The 16,760-nt window shown below is 47.7% G+C and overlaps 1 protein-coding gene across 1 annotated transcript; it reads left to right on the top strand.

Moving 5' to 3' along the window:
* Positions 1–1,103: 1,103 nt before the first annotated feature.
* LOC124524715 (cytochrome P450 4F3-like) lies at positions 1,104–11,187 on the top strand. The gene is made up of 10 exons (XM_047097104.1): positions 1,104–1,234; positions 1,329–1,456; positions 2,907–3,028; positions 3,724–3,994; positions 4,326–4,392; positions 4,582–4,711; positions 10,028–10,161; positions 10,258–10,322; positions 10,508–10,590; positions 10,981–11,187. Exons 1-10 carry the CDS (start codon positions 1,150–1,152, stop codon positions 11,156–11,158), a joined length of 1,263 nt encoding a protein of 420 aa, XP_046953060.1. The 5' UTR covers positions 1,104–1,149; the 3' UTR covers positions 11,159–11,187.
* The last annotated feature ends 5,573 nt before the right edge of the window (positions 11,188–16,760 follow it).

The raw sequence follows: 16,760 nt of genomic DNA, 5'->3' as shown, positions 1-16,760 counted from the left end.
ATTCTCTTAAATTGGCCTGGCTTGGGTCACAGGGACCAATTCTTCCTCTGGTCACGGCAACTTGATTGTTAAGGGTTAGGGTCCTATGTTCAGCTCTGGAACGGAGGATGGAGTGGCATGGCCACCCTCCCTAGATACTTGGTCTGAGGGAGGAAGAGGAGCGAGGTGTTGGTTCCAGAAGGGGATGGACAGGCAGATACCACAGATGTCCATTCCCTGGCATCTCTGCTAGGGGGGCATTTCCTGGGTGAGGAAACGGAGGCTCCAGGAGGCTTAAAAACTTCTCAAGGTCATATAGCATGCCGAAGGCTTTCTCTTACTTCTTCTGTGTGTTCTTGGCTACCCTAACTGCCTCTGGTAGGAGGGACCTTTAGTTGGAAGGGGATTTGGGGTAGGGAGATGGCCAGAGTGTTGTGGGGGAAGATCCACAGAGTGTTGTGGGGAGCTGGTCTAGAGGCACGAGGGAGCAGTGGCAGCTCTTTGTGGTGGGGGGAGCTCAGCATCTGAGGTGGCAACATTGTTTGGTCTCTTAAGGACAGAGGGGCCCCTGAGCCTAAGCACTTGATGATAACTATGGGATGGAAGAGAATCCTGAGAAAGGCTAGGTCACACCTGGGCCATGTCTGGGACATTAATGGGACCATATTTAAGTCCTGCCAGGGACCATCTATGAGACACACTGAGGTCGTGTCAGATTGTCTTTGGGTCCATTCAGAGGATGCTGCTTGAGGCCAGTGTGTGTTAGGCATGTTGTTTCGTGTCAGGGCACGTTACCATGTGTTGGGGCCATGTCAGAAGTCCCAGGAGATGTCAGAGGGTTCTGGGACAGGTGTGAAGTCCTAGGTCCCTGTAAAGGCATTTTGTGGAGTGCTGATTTGTGCTTGGGTGTTTCGAACATGTCGGACCGGCAAGGAGTCATGTCAAGGCATGTTGGGTGTGTTGTGCCCTATTTTCGGGAGCATCTAAGTACCTAGGCGTAGGTCCATGGGCTCTGCCTTTGCTCTGCTCTGTGCTGCAGCCTGGTCTTGTCCCCCCTCACCTCCCCACTCTGCACTATACAATTCCCACTATGCAGGTTGGAGGGGGTATGCATTCCCCTGGCTTGGATCCTCCACCCCCCAACCCAAAGCCCATCCCTGCCTCTTCTCTATGGCCCCTGATGATCTGTCTCTCCTGCCAGCCACCATCGTGCCCAGGGACAAGTTTTTCTACAGCTTTCTGAGGCCCTGGCTGGGTGAGTAACTGTTAAGTGAAGGAGGTCGGGGACAACTTTGGGGTCTCAGGGGAAAGCACTGCCCTTGCCGACTCCTCGTGGCTGCCTCCACTAGGGGATGGGCTCCTGCTGACTGCTGGTGACAAGTGGAGCCACCACCGTCGTTTGCTGACACCTGCCTTCCACTTTGAAATCTTGAAATCCTATGTGAAGATTTTCAACAAAAGTGCAGACATCATGCATGTGAGTTGAAACACAGGGACCTGGCTGGAGCCTTGGGAAAAGGGGAGTGGCCTGGAGTCCTGGCTTTGCTAGATGACTTCCAGGCCATTCTATTTCTTCTCCAAGCATCAGTTTCCCCATCTGTCAAATGAGGATTATAAGCCCTTCTTAAAGGGTGGTCCAGATGATGTAATGGAATCATGGTCCTGGCACATGGTAGGTGCTCGGAAGGTGTTAGACTCTAATCTGCCTCACTGAAACTCTGTGAAACTTGAGACACTAATGATGAAGATTGTATGGTAGCTCTTTGTTCACTGAACTGCACCTTAAAACTCATGAGGTTGAAGGAATTTGTGTTTTATTGCTCGCAAGATGATGAGTCCGGAGAATAGTTCTTATTTTGGCTGGAATCACTCACGTGTCTGTGGCCGTGGCTGGGTTTGGGAGACAGCTCTGCTTTTCCAGGCTCAGCTCTGCCACACATTTGGGGCTTGGCTAATGGTTGGCTAGTCTAGGTTGGCCTTGGTGGGACAACCAGACTCCTGCATTTGTCCCTCATCTTTCAGTAAGCTAGCCTAGGCTTGATCGCATGGTAGACCCTGGGCTCCAAGAGAACAAGCAGAAACATGCAGTACCTCTTGAAGCCTAGTTTCAGAACAGGCAACCAGGACCTCCACCTTCTTCTGTTGGCGGAAGCAAGTCCCACATCCAGCTCCAATTCAAGAGCTGGAGAAGGAGGTGTTACCTCCTAATGGAAGATCTGCCAAACCTCATTGCAAAGGGTGAAGGTACAGGGAGGGATGAAGAAATGGAGACACTTTTGCAGCAGTCGCCTACCTCTATGGTAATGATGAAGATGAGGGTGAGAGCTAACGGTTACTCAGCTCTTGGTGTATATCAGGAACCATGAGATCATGATCTGAGCCCAAGCTGGACACGTTACCGACTGAGCCTCCCCACTGCCCCTCATGCAGCAGTTCTATTGCACACGTTGTCTTATTTAATTTCCACAACCATATAAGGTAGAGATGATGATTATTGTCTCATTACAGGTGATGAAAGTGAGGCTCAGAGAGGTTAGGGAGCCTGCTCCCGTTCACACAGCTAGCAAGTGAGCTAATAAATGGATTTGGGATTCCAACCTGGTTTGTCTGACAACAGAGCAAGTCATCTTAACTGTTACTGAAGCTTTGACAGGTGGAGTCCAGAGGGCAGCAGTGAGTTGACCAAGGGCACACAGGGGTGTAGGAAGCAGAGCCAGGATTTGACCTCAGGTCTCCTGACCCCCAGCCATTGGGTCTTAATAGTAAGGGTTTCTATTCCCACCCAAGCCTTGTCCTCACTGGAGATGGGTGCCTGGGGTGGAGGACCAGGAGTGTGGGTTTTGGGGAGTCCATCCTGGTGATTGGGACTGAGGGGGAGCTCAGGGGAGGTAGGTCCCTGCCCCAGATTTGCCCCTTTGTCTGTCCAGGCCAAGTGGAAGCGCCTAGTCTCAGAGGGCAGCACCCGATTGAACATGTTTGAGCACATCAGCCTCATGACCCTGGACAGTCTGCAGAAATGTGTCTTCAGTTTTGACAGCAATTGCCAGGAGTGAGTGCTTGCTCAGGACCTGGGAACATGAACCGTAGACCCAAGGGAGTAGATGGAGAAGGGAGGGCTGGCCAGGGCGATCCGATGGGACTTCCTGGAGGAGATGGATCAGAGTGAGACAAAGAAGGACAAGGAAGGGAAAGAGAAAGGTAAGGTTTCAGGTAAGCAAAAATGCTTGATAAAGGCCAACAGGACGAGGATGAATAAAGCATGTGCCACCTTGGGAATGATATTGAAGGGTTGGCAGGGGGGCTAATCTTAAGGATATTGAAAAGTGAAGCAAAGGGGTCTGAGCTTTATCCTGAGGTTTCCAGGGATGGAAGGTGGAAGGTGTTTGAGCAGATGAAGGCCATGGTCAAAGCTGTTCTTGGACATTGGATTCTAGAGAGGACCAACTGTCACGCAGACACAGAATTTGAGGAGGAGGCAGCTTGAATGTGGTGGCGAAAATGGGGCAGATTTGGGGGAAAGTAAGGAGGTTGGGCAGGGGCAGATACTGTGTAGGACAGAAGAGAGATGAGTGTGATACCCAGGGTCTGGGCCATGATTACATTTACAGAGATGGCAGGTGGAGAGAGAAGCATGCCTGGAGGACACTCTGTTTTGCAGGGACATGCTTCTGAGGTTCTGGTTGGAAGGCACTCCTAGCACCTCATGTGGGTTAAGGAGCTGTTCTCTATGGCCTGACCCTTCAGGAGCCCCAGTGAATATATTGCTGCCCTCTTGGAGCTCAGCGCCCTTGTGGTGAAACGGCAGAGGCAGATCTTGCTGCACCCGGACTTGCTGTACTACCTCACCCCTGATGGGCGGCGCTTCCGCAGGGCTTGTGACCTGGTGCACAACTTCACAGATGCCATCATCCAGGAGCGGCGCTGCTCCCTCCTTACTGAGGGCTCCCATGACTTCCTCAAAGCCAAAGCTAAGGCCAAGACTTTGGACTTCATTGATGTGCTCCTGCTGGCCAAGGTGGGCTTCCCTGGGATCAGAATTCAAGAGTTACAATGGACCTTGATTTCAAAAGTCAGATAGGAGAATTTGGACTTGACCCAGCGTGTACTGAGGAGCCACAGAAGGTGCTTGAGGAAGGGAGAGACAGGTCAGGGATATGTTTTAGACATGACTTTGTAGAAGGCTGCTTGGGAGAAGAAAGCTGGAGACAGGGAGACCTGTGGGATAGGGCTCTAGAGGTGATGAGGGACGAATCCTGCTTTGGTGATGGAGCCTGAGGGACTGTTTCAGGCGAGACTCAGGTGCCCTCCGAGCCGGTGTGATTCAGGATGTCGTGCCCTTTCTGCAGGATGAAGATGGGAAGGAACTGTCCCATGAGGATATCCGAGCTGAAGCTGACACCTTCATGTTTGGGGGTAAGCATCTCAGTGTGGGACTGCAGGGGGTAGGAGTCTGTCCAATCCCAGGGACTTGGCAGGTGGGCCCTGGACCACCCCATCCCACCCCATCTTCCCCATCCTCCCTGAGGGCCCTAACGAAGGGCGCTGTCCGCCCTCTGGTGCTGAACAAGCCCAGAGACCCAAGCCTGTCTGGCTGCCTCTCAGGCCATGACACCACGGCCAGTGGTCTCTCCTGGGTCCTGTACAACCTCGCGAAGCACCCAGAGTATCAGGAGCGCTGTCGGCAGGAGGTGCAAGAGCTCCTGAGGGACCGTGAGCCTAAAGAGATTGAATGGTGAGTGCGGGTCCTCATGTCCTGTTCTGGAACCCCTCTCATTGGCTCTGCTCCCCTGCTGGGGAATGGGAAAGAACTTTTTGTTGATTGTGTCATTGTTGCTTAGCGAGACTAGGAGCAGAACCCAGAGGCAAGGGTATGGTACCCAGCCTTGAGAGCAGGGAAAAGCAGGCTTACGCAACAGAAAGATTGAAGTGTCCACATTTATTGCCGTGTTTGCTTGCTATGTGACTTGAATAAAACCAATTCCCTTTTCTGAGTACCACTTTTCTCCTCTGGAAATGGGGGCGGGACAGGTCAGGGAATCTCTCCTCCAAGGGCTGCTTGGAGAACCATGACAATGTGTGTAGAACAGATGCCATCCAGTGTGTGTTCAGTAAATGAACTTCTCTCCCTTGCTTTTCTGCCTGAAGTTGCACATTTCCCCTAAAGACCCTTACTCTTAATTTTTGCTCTTATATCTAATTCCCACCTACTATCTATTCCATGGATTCACAAGTGGTCCTTGAGGGTAAAAAAAGTTATGCATTGCTTGGTTCAGTAAACATGTCTACACTGCCGGCCCTTCTCAACTCCATGTCATGTCCCGTTTAAGTCCTACTTGGTCAAGGCTGGATCATGGAGGAAAGAAGGGTGTGAGGCTGGGTAGCAAAGAAGCAAATATGAATTCAGCCCTCTGGGAATGGGTAGTGGAGAGTGCTCCAGGCCTTATGGACAGCTTGTGCAAAGGCCCTGATGGAGGCATGCAGCGGTGGGCCTGGCGTGTTTGGGAGGAAGTAAACGTGGCTGGATCCTTGTGAAATTTACAGTGTGAAGCATCTGAGAGGCTCCCAGTGAGGCTGGAGCTGGTAGTTGGTAATGGAAGCCCTTCTTGGTCTGCTTTGGAAACCACGTGAAGATTTTCCAAAGCTGTCGGTTCAAGTCCTCTGGGAAGCCAGTATTGGATAAAAGATAAAAGTGTGCAGGGATACTGCTCTCAGGGAGGGAGTCTCACACTGGGCAGAAGTGATCAGAAAGTAGGGGCCCACCATGCTCTCTCAGTGGCTGGGACCTGCCCAAGAGAGTGTGGCCTTGGCTTGAATGCTGCTGCAGAGCCCAGAGACCCTCTAACTGGAGGCTCTCAGCTGACTGCACTCCTTGGAGCTGGACATCACGTTCTTTCTTGAAGGGAGATTCGTGACTAATTTCGGAAGGCAGTGGGGAGCCATGGGAGATGTTTGAGCAGGGGAGAGACAAGTCAGATATTCGATTTAAACATATCTGCAAACTGGAGGAGATGAGGTGGAGCCTGGGGGTTCCAGGGAGATTGGGGGCCAAGGGCTGAAGGATGGGGAGGAGATGGTGGACTGAACACTTCAGTCCTTCAACTTCAAGGACTTCAAGGTAGTGCCTTCAACTTCAAGGCTGGGCTCAGTACAGCAGTTGTGTGAAGTGGAGAAGTGTTTGTGTGTGTCTCTCAACTTCAAACAATGCACTTGGTAACCCGTCAAATGGTGCGCAATGCTTTACAATGGATATAATAAGCCTTTGTCTTCTTTCAATCTCGGTTCTATTGAGATATAGTTGACATAAAATACTGTGTATATAACACAAGGTATACACCACGAGGGTTTGATATACGTATATATTGCAAAAGGAGCACAGGGGTAAATACTTTCCTTACCTCACACAAGCCTCTGCTTTATCCAGCACCCCAATCCCATCCCCACTTTTGATGATCTCTGGTGTGCTTCCAATGATCATCTCTGCCCACACCTATGTGCCCACAGTCTCTCTCATTTTGCGCATAGTCTTTTCTCTCCACAGCTGAGAGAAAATACAGAGCATTCAGGCATGCACACTGACAATATAACTTCAAGATCTTTTCCTTTCCCCTCCAGATGTAAGTTTTGGGAAATTAATTTAGAATTACAAAATCCATAATGGGAAGAAGTCCTTTCTTTTCTTTTCCTTGCACAAAATGCAACACTACGGAGAAGGTTAGGTCCACCTTTGTTGCTGTCCCCCCAAGCCTAATCAATCCCCTGTCTCCCAAGGGGTCTCCAGGGACATCAATTGGTCGTATGTCCTTTCAGACTTTTCAGAAGGTCTTGTAGCTATGTATTTCTATAGTTATAATGGTTTTAATAGAAACACACACACACATTTGGTTACTTGTTCTTTTCTCCTTTCTCTCAACAGTTGTTTTGGACTCCTCTCTAATTGTAAATCGCACACTTTATTCAGCTCACCCCTCTGTTGGGGACGTTTATGTAATGATTTGCAGTGATGACAGATATTGCTGAATTGCCTTTCAGCACCTCTGTACCGATTTACCCCGCAGTGTTTGATAGGACCAGTGATCTGTATTTCCTCCTTTTGATAACTGTGTAGTATTCCATCATATGGATGTATCATAATTATGTAAACATTCCCCTGCCGAGGGTCATTTCTATAGTTTGGAGCCTTATGCTGTAATAAACATGATGTACCAAACATCCATGTACACACTGATTTTTGCTCCCATGTGAGGATGTCTCTCCAGAACAAATTTCTGGGTGTGGAATTGCTGAATCAAAGACCATTTGAGTTTTCACAATGTAATCGCTCTTGACAAATCCCCTCCTGTAGACAGATTTTGAGAGTGACAATTTCTTGCATCTTTGCTGACAGTGTGCATAATGAAATTCTAAAACTCTTGCCAATCTGGTAGGTGAATATAATACTTCATTATCCTAATGAATATAACTTTAAGAATGGGTAAAACTGAGCACGATTTTCACATGTTTATGAACCATGCATATTTCTTTTTCTGTGAAGCTTCAATTTGCATAATTTGCCCTTTTTTCTTTGAGTTTTTTTCTGTTTTTCATTTTAAAATTGATTTGTGAGGACTCTTTACATGTAAAGAAAATTAGTTCATTTTCTGTTATGCAAAAATTCTTTCCTGGATTGACTTTTGACTTTATTTTAGTTTTTGTTCATTTATTTGGAGTCATGTTTATTAACTTTTTTTTATAGCTTCTGTTGTTTTTTTTTCAATGCTTAGAAAGGCCCTTCCCATTCTAATGCTAAACTGTAAAACTTGTTTGTTTTCTTGTAATGGGTTCATTTATTAAAAATATTTTGTTTATGGGACACCTGGGTGGCTCAGTTGGTTGGACGTCCGACTCTTGATTTTGGCTCAGGTCATGATCTCGTGATTCATGAATTTGAGCCCCACCTTGGACTCTGTGCTGACAGCTCAGAGCCTAGAGCCTGCTTCGGATTCTCTGTCTCCCTCTCCCTCTCTGCCCCTTCCCTTCTCATGCTGTCTCTCTCGCTTAAAAAATAAATAAACATTCAAACAAATTTAAAAATTCACAGATATGTGTTATATCACAGATCTGCTGCTGGTTCTTATCTTTCTCAGAAACATAGCACTATGACTTTGTCAGACATCCGTGGTTCTATGTACATTTAGATTGTTGCTTTGGACCGTCATATGGAAAGTTCCTCTCTAGTCCCTTGGACCTAAATATCCAGGAGGTTTCCATCTCATGACCGCAATGAACCCCTTGGTGTTCATGTCTTTATCTACCTGTCTGAGAATCTCTCCAGATTCTATTCTGAGAGCCAACTTGCTGGGTCATGAAACACACATCGCCTTTCCTTGACCATGCCGATGCCTTGCAGAGTGGTGGCTCCTGTCCATACCTTTACTGTCAGTGAGTGGAGTCCCCCCACCCCGGTGCCTCAGCCGGGCTTTGCCATTACGTACCTTGTTAATTCTCACCTCCAATACATATGAGGTAACATCCCATTGCTATATAATTTCCATTTCTCTGGTAATCGGCGACTTGGAGCATCTCTTCACGTTTTATTTAGTTATTTCTTTTCAATGGTTATTTATTTAGTTTTGAGAGAGAGCACAAGTGGGGGAGGGGCAGAGAGAGAGGGAGACACAGAATCCAAAGCAGGCTCCAGGCTCCGAGCTCTCAGCACAGAGCTCGACACGGGGCTCGAACTCATGGACCTCGAGATCACGATGTAAACCGAAGTCATATGCTCAAACGGAAGTCATATGCTCAAGCCACCCAGGCGCCCCATCTCTTCATGTTTTAAATCTCTGAGTTTGAGCTCCCATGAATTTCTAGACCATGTCCTTTGTCTACTCTTTTGAGTCGCCTGCCATCTCTCTTGTTGATTGGTAGGAATTCCTTGTCTATTCCAGATATTCTTCTAGATCTATATATTTATTGCAACTATCTTATGTGAATATCTCATCTGAATGTTAATTGTTCCATAGAATGGAGTGCTTTGTTAAACAGAAATTCTTAATTCTGTGCATGTTTTTTCTTTTCTTTTTTCTTTTCTCTTTTGTTTTTTTCTTTTGTTTCTTTTCTTTCTTTCTTTTTTTCTTTCTTTCTTTCTTTCTTTCTTTCCTTTCTTTTCCTTTTCTTTTTTTTGTCTTCTGGTTTATGTTTTGGGGCTTTAAGAATTCTTTCCTACTCATAGGTAACAGAGGTGTCTTCTATATTACATCTTCTTTTACCCTTATTTCTTTACCTTTCATGTGTAAGAGAAGACCCCATCTTTTATGTGGAGTGCATGATGCTTCAGTTCTTTTCGAGTGTGTGTTGGTGAGACTGTGGGGGTGTCTGTGTCTGTGTCTGAACCATCCCTTTTCTGGGGGTGGCGGGGCTTCCTTTACCGGATGCTACGTTTTCACCTATTCACGTACTTGTCTCTGAGCTCTCTATCTTGTTCTGTGGGTCTGTTTTCCTGTTCTTGCAACAGTGCTTTCCTGCCTTTTAATTTAATTTAATTTAATTTAATTTAAATTTTAATTATCACCATACGTTTGTAATGGGTCTTAATATCAGGTGAATGGATTCTCTTACTTTGGTCTTTTAAATCGACATCGATTTTGAACTTTAAGTTTTTCAAACTGAATAAGATTGCTAAGCTCCAAAAACACCAACTAGATTTTAATTGGGTGCATTGGATACATTAATTAACTTAGAAAGAATCCACACCGTTATATTAGGTATTTCACTTAGGAGGGTGCCTTTTATTTGTTCAAATAACCTGGTAAGTCCAGCAAAGAAATTTTTTTTCCTTTTTAAATAAATTGTATAACTTTAGACTTTCTAACTTTTAAAGGTACCGTGTGAATGTTGGGCTTTGTTCAGAAATACTTAAAAAAAATTTTTTAATATTTATTTTTGAGAGAGAGAGAGAGAGAGAGAGAACAGGGAGGGGCAGAGAGAGAGGGAGACACAGAATCCGGGGAGCAGCTGGAGGTCTGTGGGAGTCTGATTCGATCCCTGGCTAATCGTTAGGGGGCTTCCTTAGGGACGACCTGGCCCTGTTGCCTTTCCTGACCATGTGCATCAAGGAGAGTCTGCGGTTGCACCCCCCGGTCACAGCCATCTCCCGCTGCTGTACCCAGGACGTCGTGCTCCCAGATGGCCGGGTCATCCCCAAAGGTGCCCACAACACCAGGGGGAGGAGCCTCGTGGGCAGGAAGAGGGGCCCATCAGGCAGGGTGAAACCCTTCCTGACGGGCCCCTCCCCTCCCACAGGTGTTATCTGCCTCGTTAGTATTTTCGGGACCCACCACAATCCATCCGTGTGGCCAGACCCTGAGGTGCTGCCTCCCCCTCCCTCCCCTCCACCCACCCTCATGCTTGGCCACTTCCCTAGCGGGGCCTAAGGGAGGGCTCAGGGTTCTGACCTGGCAAATCGCTCCCTCCATGAAAGGCACACCTGTGTCTCCAAAGCCGGCTGTCCTGGGAAACCCCATCCAACAGTCCCGCCTCTCTCCGCCCCCAGGTATACAATCCTTTCCGCTTTGACCCACAAAACATCAAGGAAAGGTCTTCCCTGGCTTTTATTCCCTTCTCCGCGGGACCCAGGTGAGCGCAGCGGGCATCTGAGGTGGGGATGAGGTGGTGAGGGCAGGGGTCTGGGCCTGAGATCCCAGACGTGGCTGTGGGGGCGGGAAAGGGCGTGGTGAGGATGGTTCTCCTTCTCTCCTCTCCTCCAGAGGTTGGGGGTAAAGGCCTGGGCAGTGGGGGGTGGCTGGGTCCAAGGAGGGCTCCTGGGTGTGCTCAGAGCCCCTTCCCTCTGTCTGGGAGCTCAGGGCTGAGATCTGAGCCAAGCTCTGGGACCTCCGTATGGGGGCCCGGGCACGGTTAGTCCCCTCCGGTATCCCTGCGGGCGGGGCTGGCGGTCCCGGGTCTGGTTCGGGACGCGATGGGACCTGCTGGGATCCCTGGCGAGTGAGTGCCCACTGCCGCCCTCAGGAACTGCATCGGGCAGACGTTCGCCCTGACCGAGATAAAGGTGGTCCTGGCGCTCACGCTGCTGCGCTTTCGGGTCCTGCCCGACAAGGAGGAGCCACGCAGGAAGCCTGAGATCATCCTGCGCGCCGAGGGCGGGCTTTGGCTGCGGGTGGAGCCGCTGAGCGCAGGCCCCCAGTGACCCGCCAGCTTCCCCTGGCTTGGGATCCACCCCGACCCTACACACGCCCCCTGCCGGATTCCCAGGACTAGAACTGTGTGGTCTCCTCTGCCCGAGCGCCACTGATAGCCAGCAGGGGGCGCTCGGGACCTGCGGGAACGCAGTGGGAGGGCGAGGGCGAGGGGTGGGGTGGAGGGGAGGTTGGTGTGTGAGCCCAGGACCCTGGCAGCCTTTCCAGCTGACCACGCCCCCCCCCCTCCATGCTGATTGCGGGTTCTCCTAGAGCCCAATAAGGGCTTTTGTCCTGTAGGCAATAGGAAGCCATGAGAGGTGTTTGAGTAGGAGAGGGACCACCGTTAAACACTGACTGAGGGGCATGTTTGAAGTTCTGGGTCACAGTGGAGAACCCATAGTGGCACTACTCTCTGGCCACTCTGACCTCTGTTCCTATCTAATATACCCAAGCTTTTCTTACCCCAGAATCCGTCACTATGTTTCCATGGTCACTATGTTCACTGAAACAAACATCGATGCTTTCTCCTATGTGTCTGATCATTGCAATCATTGTATCCGTTATGTGGTCTGTTGTTTTTGCTAATTTTCACGGGTAGGGTTAGTGGTCTCGTGTGCCTGTTTATCTTTGCTTGAGTATCCATTATCATATTTGAAATAACATGTGTAGAACTTGGAGAAGGTAGATTTCTCTAGGAGGCATTCTTCGAGCCTTGTGGTCAAGGATGATGTTAAATGGAATTCAAGGCTTGTGGTGCCAAGATCACTAAGGCAGTTTAAATTCCAGCAGAGGTCACACTTGCAGTCCCCTCTGCCGGTGTCTTCTCCCCCTGAGCAGTGTAGCTCCTGGAGGCTTCCACCTATGTAAGGAGGATCTTCTTACAACTTTTCTTTCCCATGTCACTCTAGGCTTTGATTTTTCTCCCCTGGCCGTGAGGCCGTCAAAAGAGTTTCACATTTCCCTGACTCGCTCCAGCACAAAAGTATAATTCATGCTCCTTTAACTCCAGGTTTCTTTTTTTTTTAATATTTATTTATTTTTGACAGAGAGAGAGAGACAGAGACAGAGCATGAGCGGGGGAGGGTCAGACAGAGGGGGAGACACAGAATCTGAAACAGGCTCCAGGCTCTGAGCTGTCAGCACAGAGCCTGATGCGGGGCTCGAACTCACAGACCGTGAGATCATGACCTGAGCTGAAGTCAGATGCTCTACTGACTGAGCCACCCAGGAGCCCCCAGGCTTCTTTTTTCATTTGAGTGGCATCTTTGTTACAATTTTTTCCCACATTTATTCATTGTTGAGAGACAGAGAGAGACAGAGCACAAGCGGGGGATGGGCAGAGAGAGGGAGACAGAATCGAAAGCAGGCTCCAAGTTCTGAGCTGTCAGCAGAGCCCGATGCAGGGCTTGAACTCACGAGCTGTGAGATCATGACCTGAGCCGAAGTCAGACGCCCAACTGACTGAGCCACCCAGGTGCCCCTTGAGTGACATCTTTGTAATTCTTTACTGTCTTTTCAGGTCATGTATGCATTTAAGAAATTGGAAAAGGGGGCACCTGGGTGGCTCAGTTGGTTAGGCGTCTGACTCTTGTTTTTTTTTTTTTTTAATTTTTTTTTCAACGTTTATTTATTTTTGGGACAGAGAGAGACAGAGCATGAACGGGGGAGGGGCAGAGAGAGAGGGAGACACAGAATCGGAAACAGGCTCCAGGCTCTGAGACATCAGCCCAGAGCCCGACGCGGGGCTCGAACTCACGGACCGCGAGATCGTGACCTGGCTGAAGTCGGACACTTAACCGACTGCGCCACCCAGGCGCCCCTGACTCTTGGTTTTGGCACAGGTCGTGGTCTCACAGTTTCGTGGGTTTGAGGGTTGCATGGGGCTCTGTGCTGGCAGCGTGGAGCCTGCTCGCGATTCTCTCTCTCTCTCTCTCTCTGCCCGTCCCCCACCTGCACTGTCTCTGTCTCTCTCAAGTGAATCAGTAAACTTAAAAAAAAAGTAACTGGAAAGGATCCAGCTATGAGAGTTGTGTTTTTTTAAATTCAAAGGTTAATCCCAAGAACCTAGCTTGCCATTAATGGAACACGAAGTCTCAGTTAGAATTTTATCCATTTCATTTTAGTTTGTGTGTGTGTGTGTGTGTGTGAGAGAGAGAGAGAGAGAGAGAGAGAGAGAACACGTGCAAGTGTGGGAGGGGCAGAGGACCAGGGAAAGAGAGAATCTTAAGCAGGCTTCACATCCAGCTCAGGGCTCACCGTGGGGCTCAGTCTCACGACTGTGAGATCATGCCTTGAGTCAAAATCAAGGGTAGGACCTTTAACCAACTGAGCCACCCAGGCACCCCTCAGTTGGAATTTTAAATGGTGATGATCCAGTTATCACTCTACTGTTGAACGTATTCAGGGCGGTGATTGCCTTTAAGTGTATAGATTTCTGGACCACAGAAGCTCACATCAGGCTTTAAGGGAGGTGACACCACATCCTCCAGATATCCTGGAATTTGGGCTACATGGAGGTAGCAGGTGGCCTTTGAGATGACTCCCCCAGGGATGTTCCTGGTTTAGAGAGCGGGGTACACATTGGATGTTTTGTCAACAGGATGGACTGTGCTGGAGACTGCTAACTGTGTCTCCTCATATTCATTTTTGCCTTCCTATAACCCTTATTTTTAGTTTAGGTGCATGGCAGGCCGAAATACAGATTGCATTTGAAAGCTTTTCTTGAAACTAGATTGGCTAAATGACTATACCCTGTCCCATAGGAAAAGTCGAAGAGTCCCTGGTAATTCAAGAAGCTCTCCTTATGGAGAGGTAGACACTCCCTCTGTCCAGTTTCCCCTTTCTTCTTTGCTGCGTCTTGGGGTGATGTGGGGACTGCAGCTTCATCCTGGATCAAGGAGGTAAGACTACTCTTCAAAGAAGGTGGGGCAGATAACTAGATGCAGTTAGGTTCAGATGACCCTGGATCCACGGCACCTTGGAGTTTTACTGCCAAGGTCACAATCACAGTCTGCTATTCACCAGCTCTTTGGGTGGGGGGAAATTATTGGTCTCTCTGAGCCTGAGTTCTGTTACCATACAGTTATAGCCACCTTGTTACACTGATGGAGAGACTGAATAAGCAAACATGTGCAACATCACTCAATCAGTAGGTGGTAAGTACTCTCTTCTTTTTGTATCGCACTCTAACATTTAAAAGGCTGTAGTCACAAAAGTTAAATTTAAGTTTTGGGAAATGTGACAATCTTCTGTGAAGAAAATTATCATTAGAAGATCTAGTTAGTTGGGAACGCAAGCTGGTGCAGCCATGCTGGAAAACATTATGGAGATTCCTCAAAAAACCAAAAATAGAACTACCGTACAACCCAGCAATTGCACTACCGGGTATTTATCTAAGGGAAGCAGGTGTGCTATGTAAAAAGGGCACATGCACCCCAATGTTTAGAGCAGCACTTTCGACAATAGCCAAAGTATGGAAAGAGCCCACATGTCCATTGATGGATGAATGGATAGAGAAGATGTGGTATATATATATATATATATATATATATATATATATACACACACACACACACACAATGGAGTATTACTCAGCGATGAAAAAGAATGAAATCTTGCCATTTGCAACTACGTGGATGGAACTGGAGGGTATTACGCTAAGTGAAATTAATCAATCGGAGAAAGACAAATATCATATGACTTCACTCATATGAGGACTTTAAGAGACAAAACAGGTGAACATGAGGGAGGGGAAACAAAAATAATATAAAAACAGGGAGGGGGACAAAACAGAAGAGACTCTTAAATAGGGAGAACAAACTGAGGGTAACAAACTGGAGGGAACAACCGGAGGGGTTGTGGGAGGGGGGATGGGCTAAATGGGTAAGGGCACTAAGGAATCTACTCCTGAAATCATTGTCGCACCAAATGCGAACTAATTTGGACGTAAATTATAAAAGATTAAAATAACGAATGTTTAAATCAAAAGAAAAAGAAAAAAAGAAGATCCAATATGTTTTGAATATCCATAGTTACCTCTGAGTAACTTCAAGGGCCTTTGAGGCCAAGCTGGCCTTGAAGCTAGGAACTAAAAAAAAAAAAAAAAAAAAAATCCGTCTAAAGAGGCATGATCTGGACTTCATTTTTGCTTAGGTGTTTCAAGAGGTGGAGGTCACGAGGGTCCCAAGAGAGAAAAGAAGGTGGGGGGTGGGGGGTGGGAGTGGAAGGGCCTCCTTCAGCACCTGGGACAGCGGCCGCTCCTGGACTCCCTCCTCTCAAGCTGTAGGAGTACTTGCCCTGGGCTACTGTGTCCAGGGCCTCAAAACCTTTCTGGGCCCACAGATGGGGGGCCCAGGAGGCCTAGTGACTGCAAAATAAGAAAGGAACATTGCAACCTGAAATGAATAAATATTTACTATATTCTAAGTTGAAAATAACATGTTTTTCTTGCCGAGTTCTTAACTAAAATTACTTTTCCCATTATGGTGCCTGAGTGACTCAGGGGGTTAAGCGTCCAACTCTTGGTTTCTGCTTACGTCATGATCTCAAGGATCGTGGGTTCGAGCCGCATGTTGGGCTCTGCACTGACAGCGTGGAGCCTGCTTGGGATTCTCTCTCCTTCTTCCTCTGCCCGCCCCCCCCCCGCACATCCAATAAATAAATAAACCAAAATTTTTTTTCATATTCCCAAAGTGATACATCTGATTTTTTTTTTTAAGAAAATGCCAGTGGAGTGAGAGGCAGAGGGATGGGGAGAGCGAACCCACGTAGCTTGATGTCACTACCCTGGGACCATGACCGGAGGTGAAATCAAGAGTCAGATGCTCCTGGGGCACCTGGGTGGTTCAGTCAGTTAAGCATCTGACTTCAGCTCAGACCACCTTCTCACGGTTCATGAGTTTAAGCCCCACATTGGGCTCTGTGTTAATAGCACAGAGCCCACACTTCAGATCCTTTGTCCCCCCACCAGCCCACCGCCCTTCCCCTGCTTGCACTCTCTCTCTGTCTCTCTCAAAATAAATAAGTAAACTTAAAATAATTAGTCCTAAAAAAAAGAGTAAAAGGCCCAATTGACTGAGCCACCCAGGTGCCCCAAAATAATACGTCTTCCTAGAAGAAAACACCAAGAAGAAAAAGTAAGAAATAAAAATCACTTATTCCAACAAGTCAAAATAATCCCTTCATATTTTCTCACGTATACTTCCAGCTTGTATTCGTATGTAATGTCATGCAAGTAAAAATTATATTTACATCTAAAATGTGCATTTACATTTCCACGTCATCTTCTGTTTAAAAAGTGCTCTCTCATTGTCTAATAAGTGCATGACAAGATGGACAACATCATTAGACCTTAGGGAAATGCAAACCAATGCAAAGCTTCCATTAAAATTGTCCTTGTCAAGAAATTTTTGGCTATTCTAAGTCTTTTGCAATTTCATGTACATTTTATAATCAGCTTATCTATTTCTACAAAAAGTCCTGCTGGGATTAGGGTTGTGATTTCTTCAAATCTATAAATCAATTTGCAGACCCTTACTATCTTCACAAGGTGGAGTGTTTCAATCCATGAATATTGCTTCTCTCTCCATGAATTTGGGCCTTCTTGGGTTT

Source organism: Lynx rufus, unplaced genomic scaffold (assembly GCF_022079265.1).
Source record: "Lynx rufus isolate CCGP_SWC_20201006 ecotype Redwood Valley unplaced genomic scaffold, mLynRuf1.p SCAF_4, whole genome shotgun sequence".
NCBI classification, from domain to species: domain Eukaryota; kingdom Metazoa; phylum Chordata; class Mammalia; order Carnivora; family Felidae; genus Lynx; species Lynx rufus.
The sequence above is the reverse complement of the archived record's forward strand: the minus strand, read 5'-3'. Positions and strand labels throughout refer to the sequence as shown.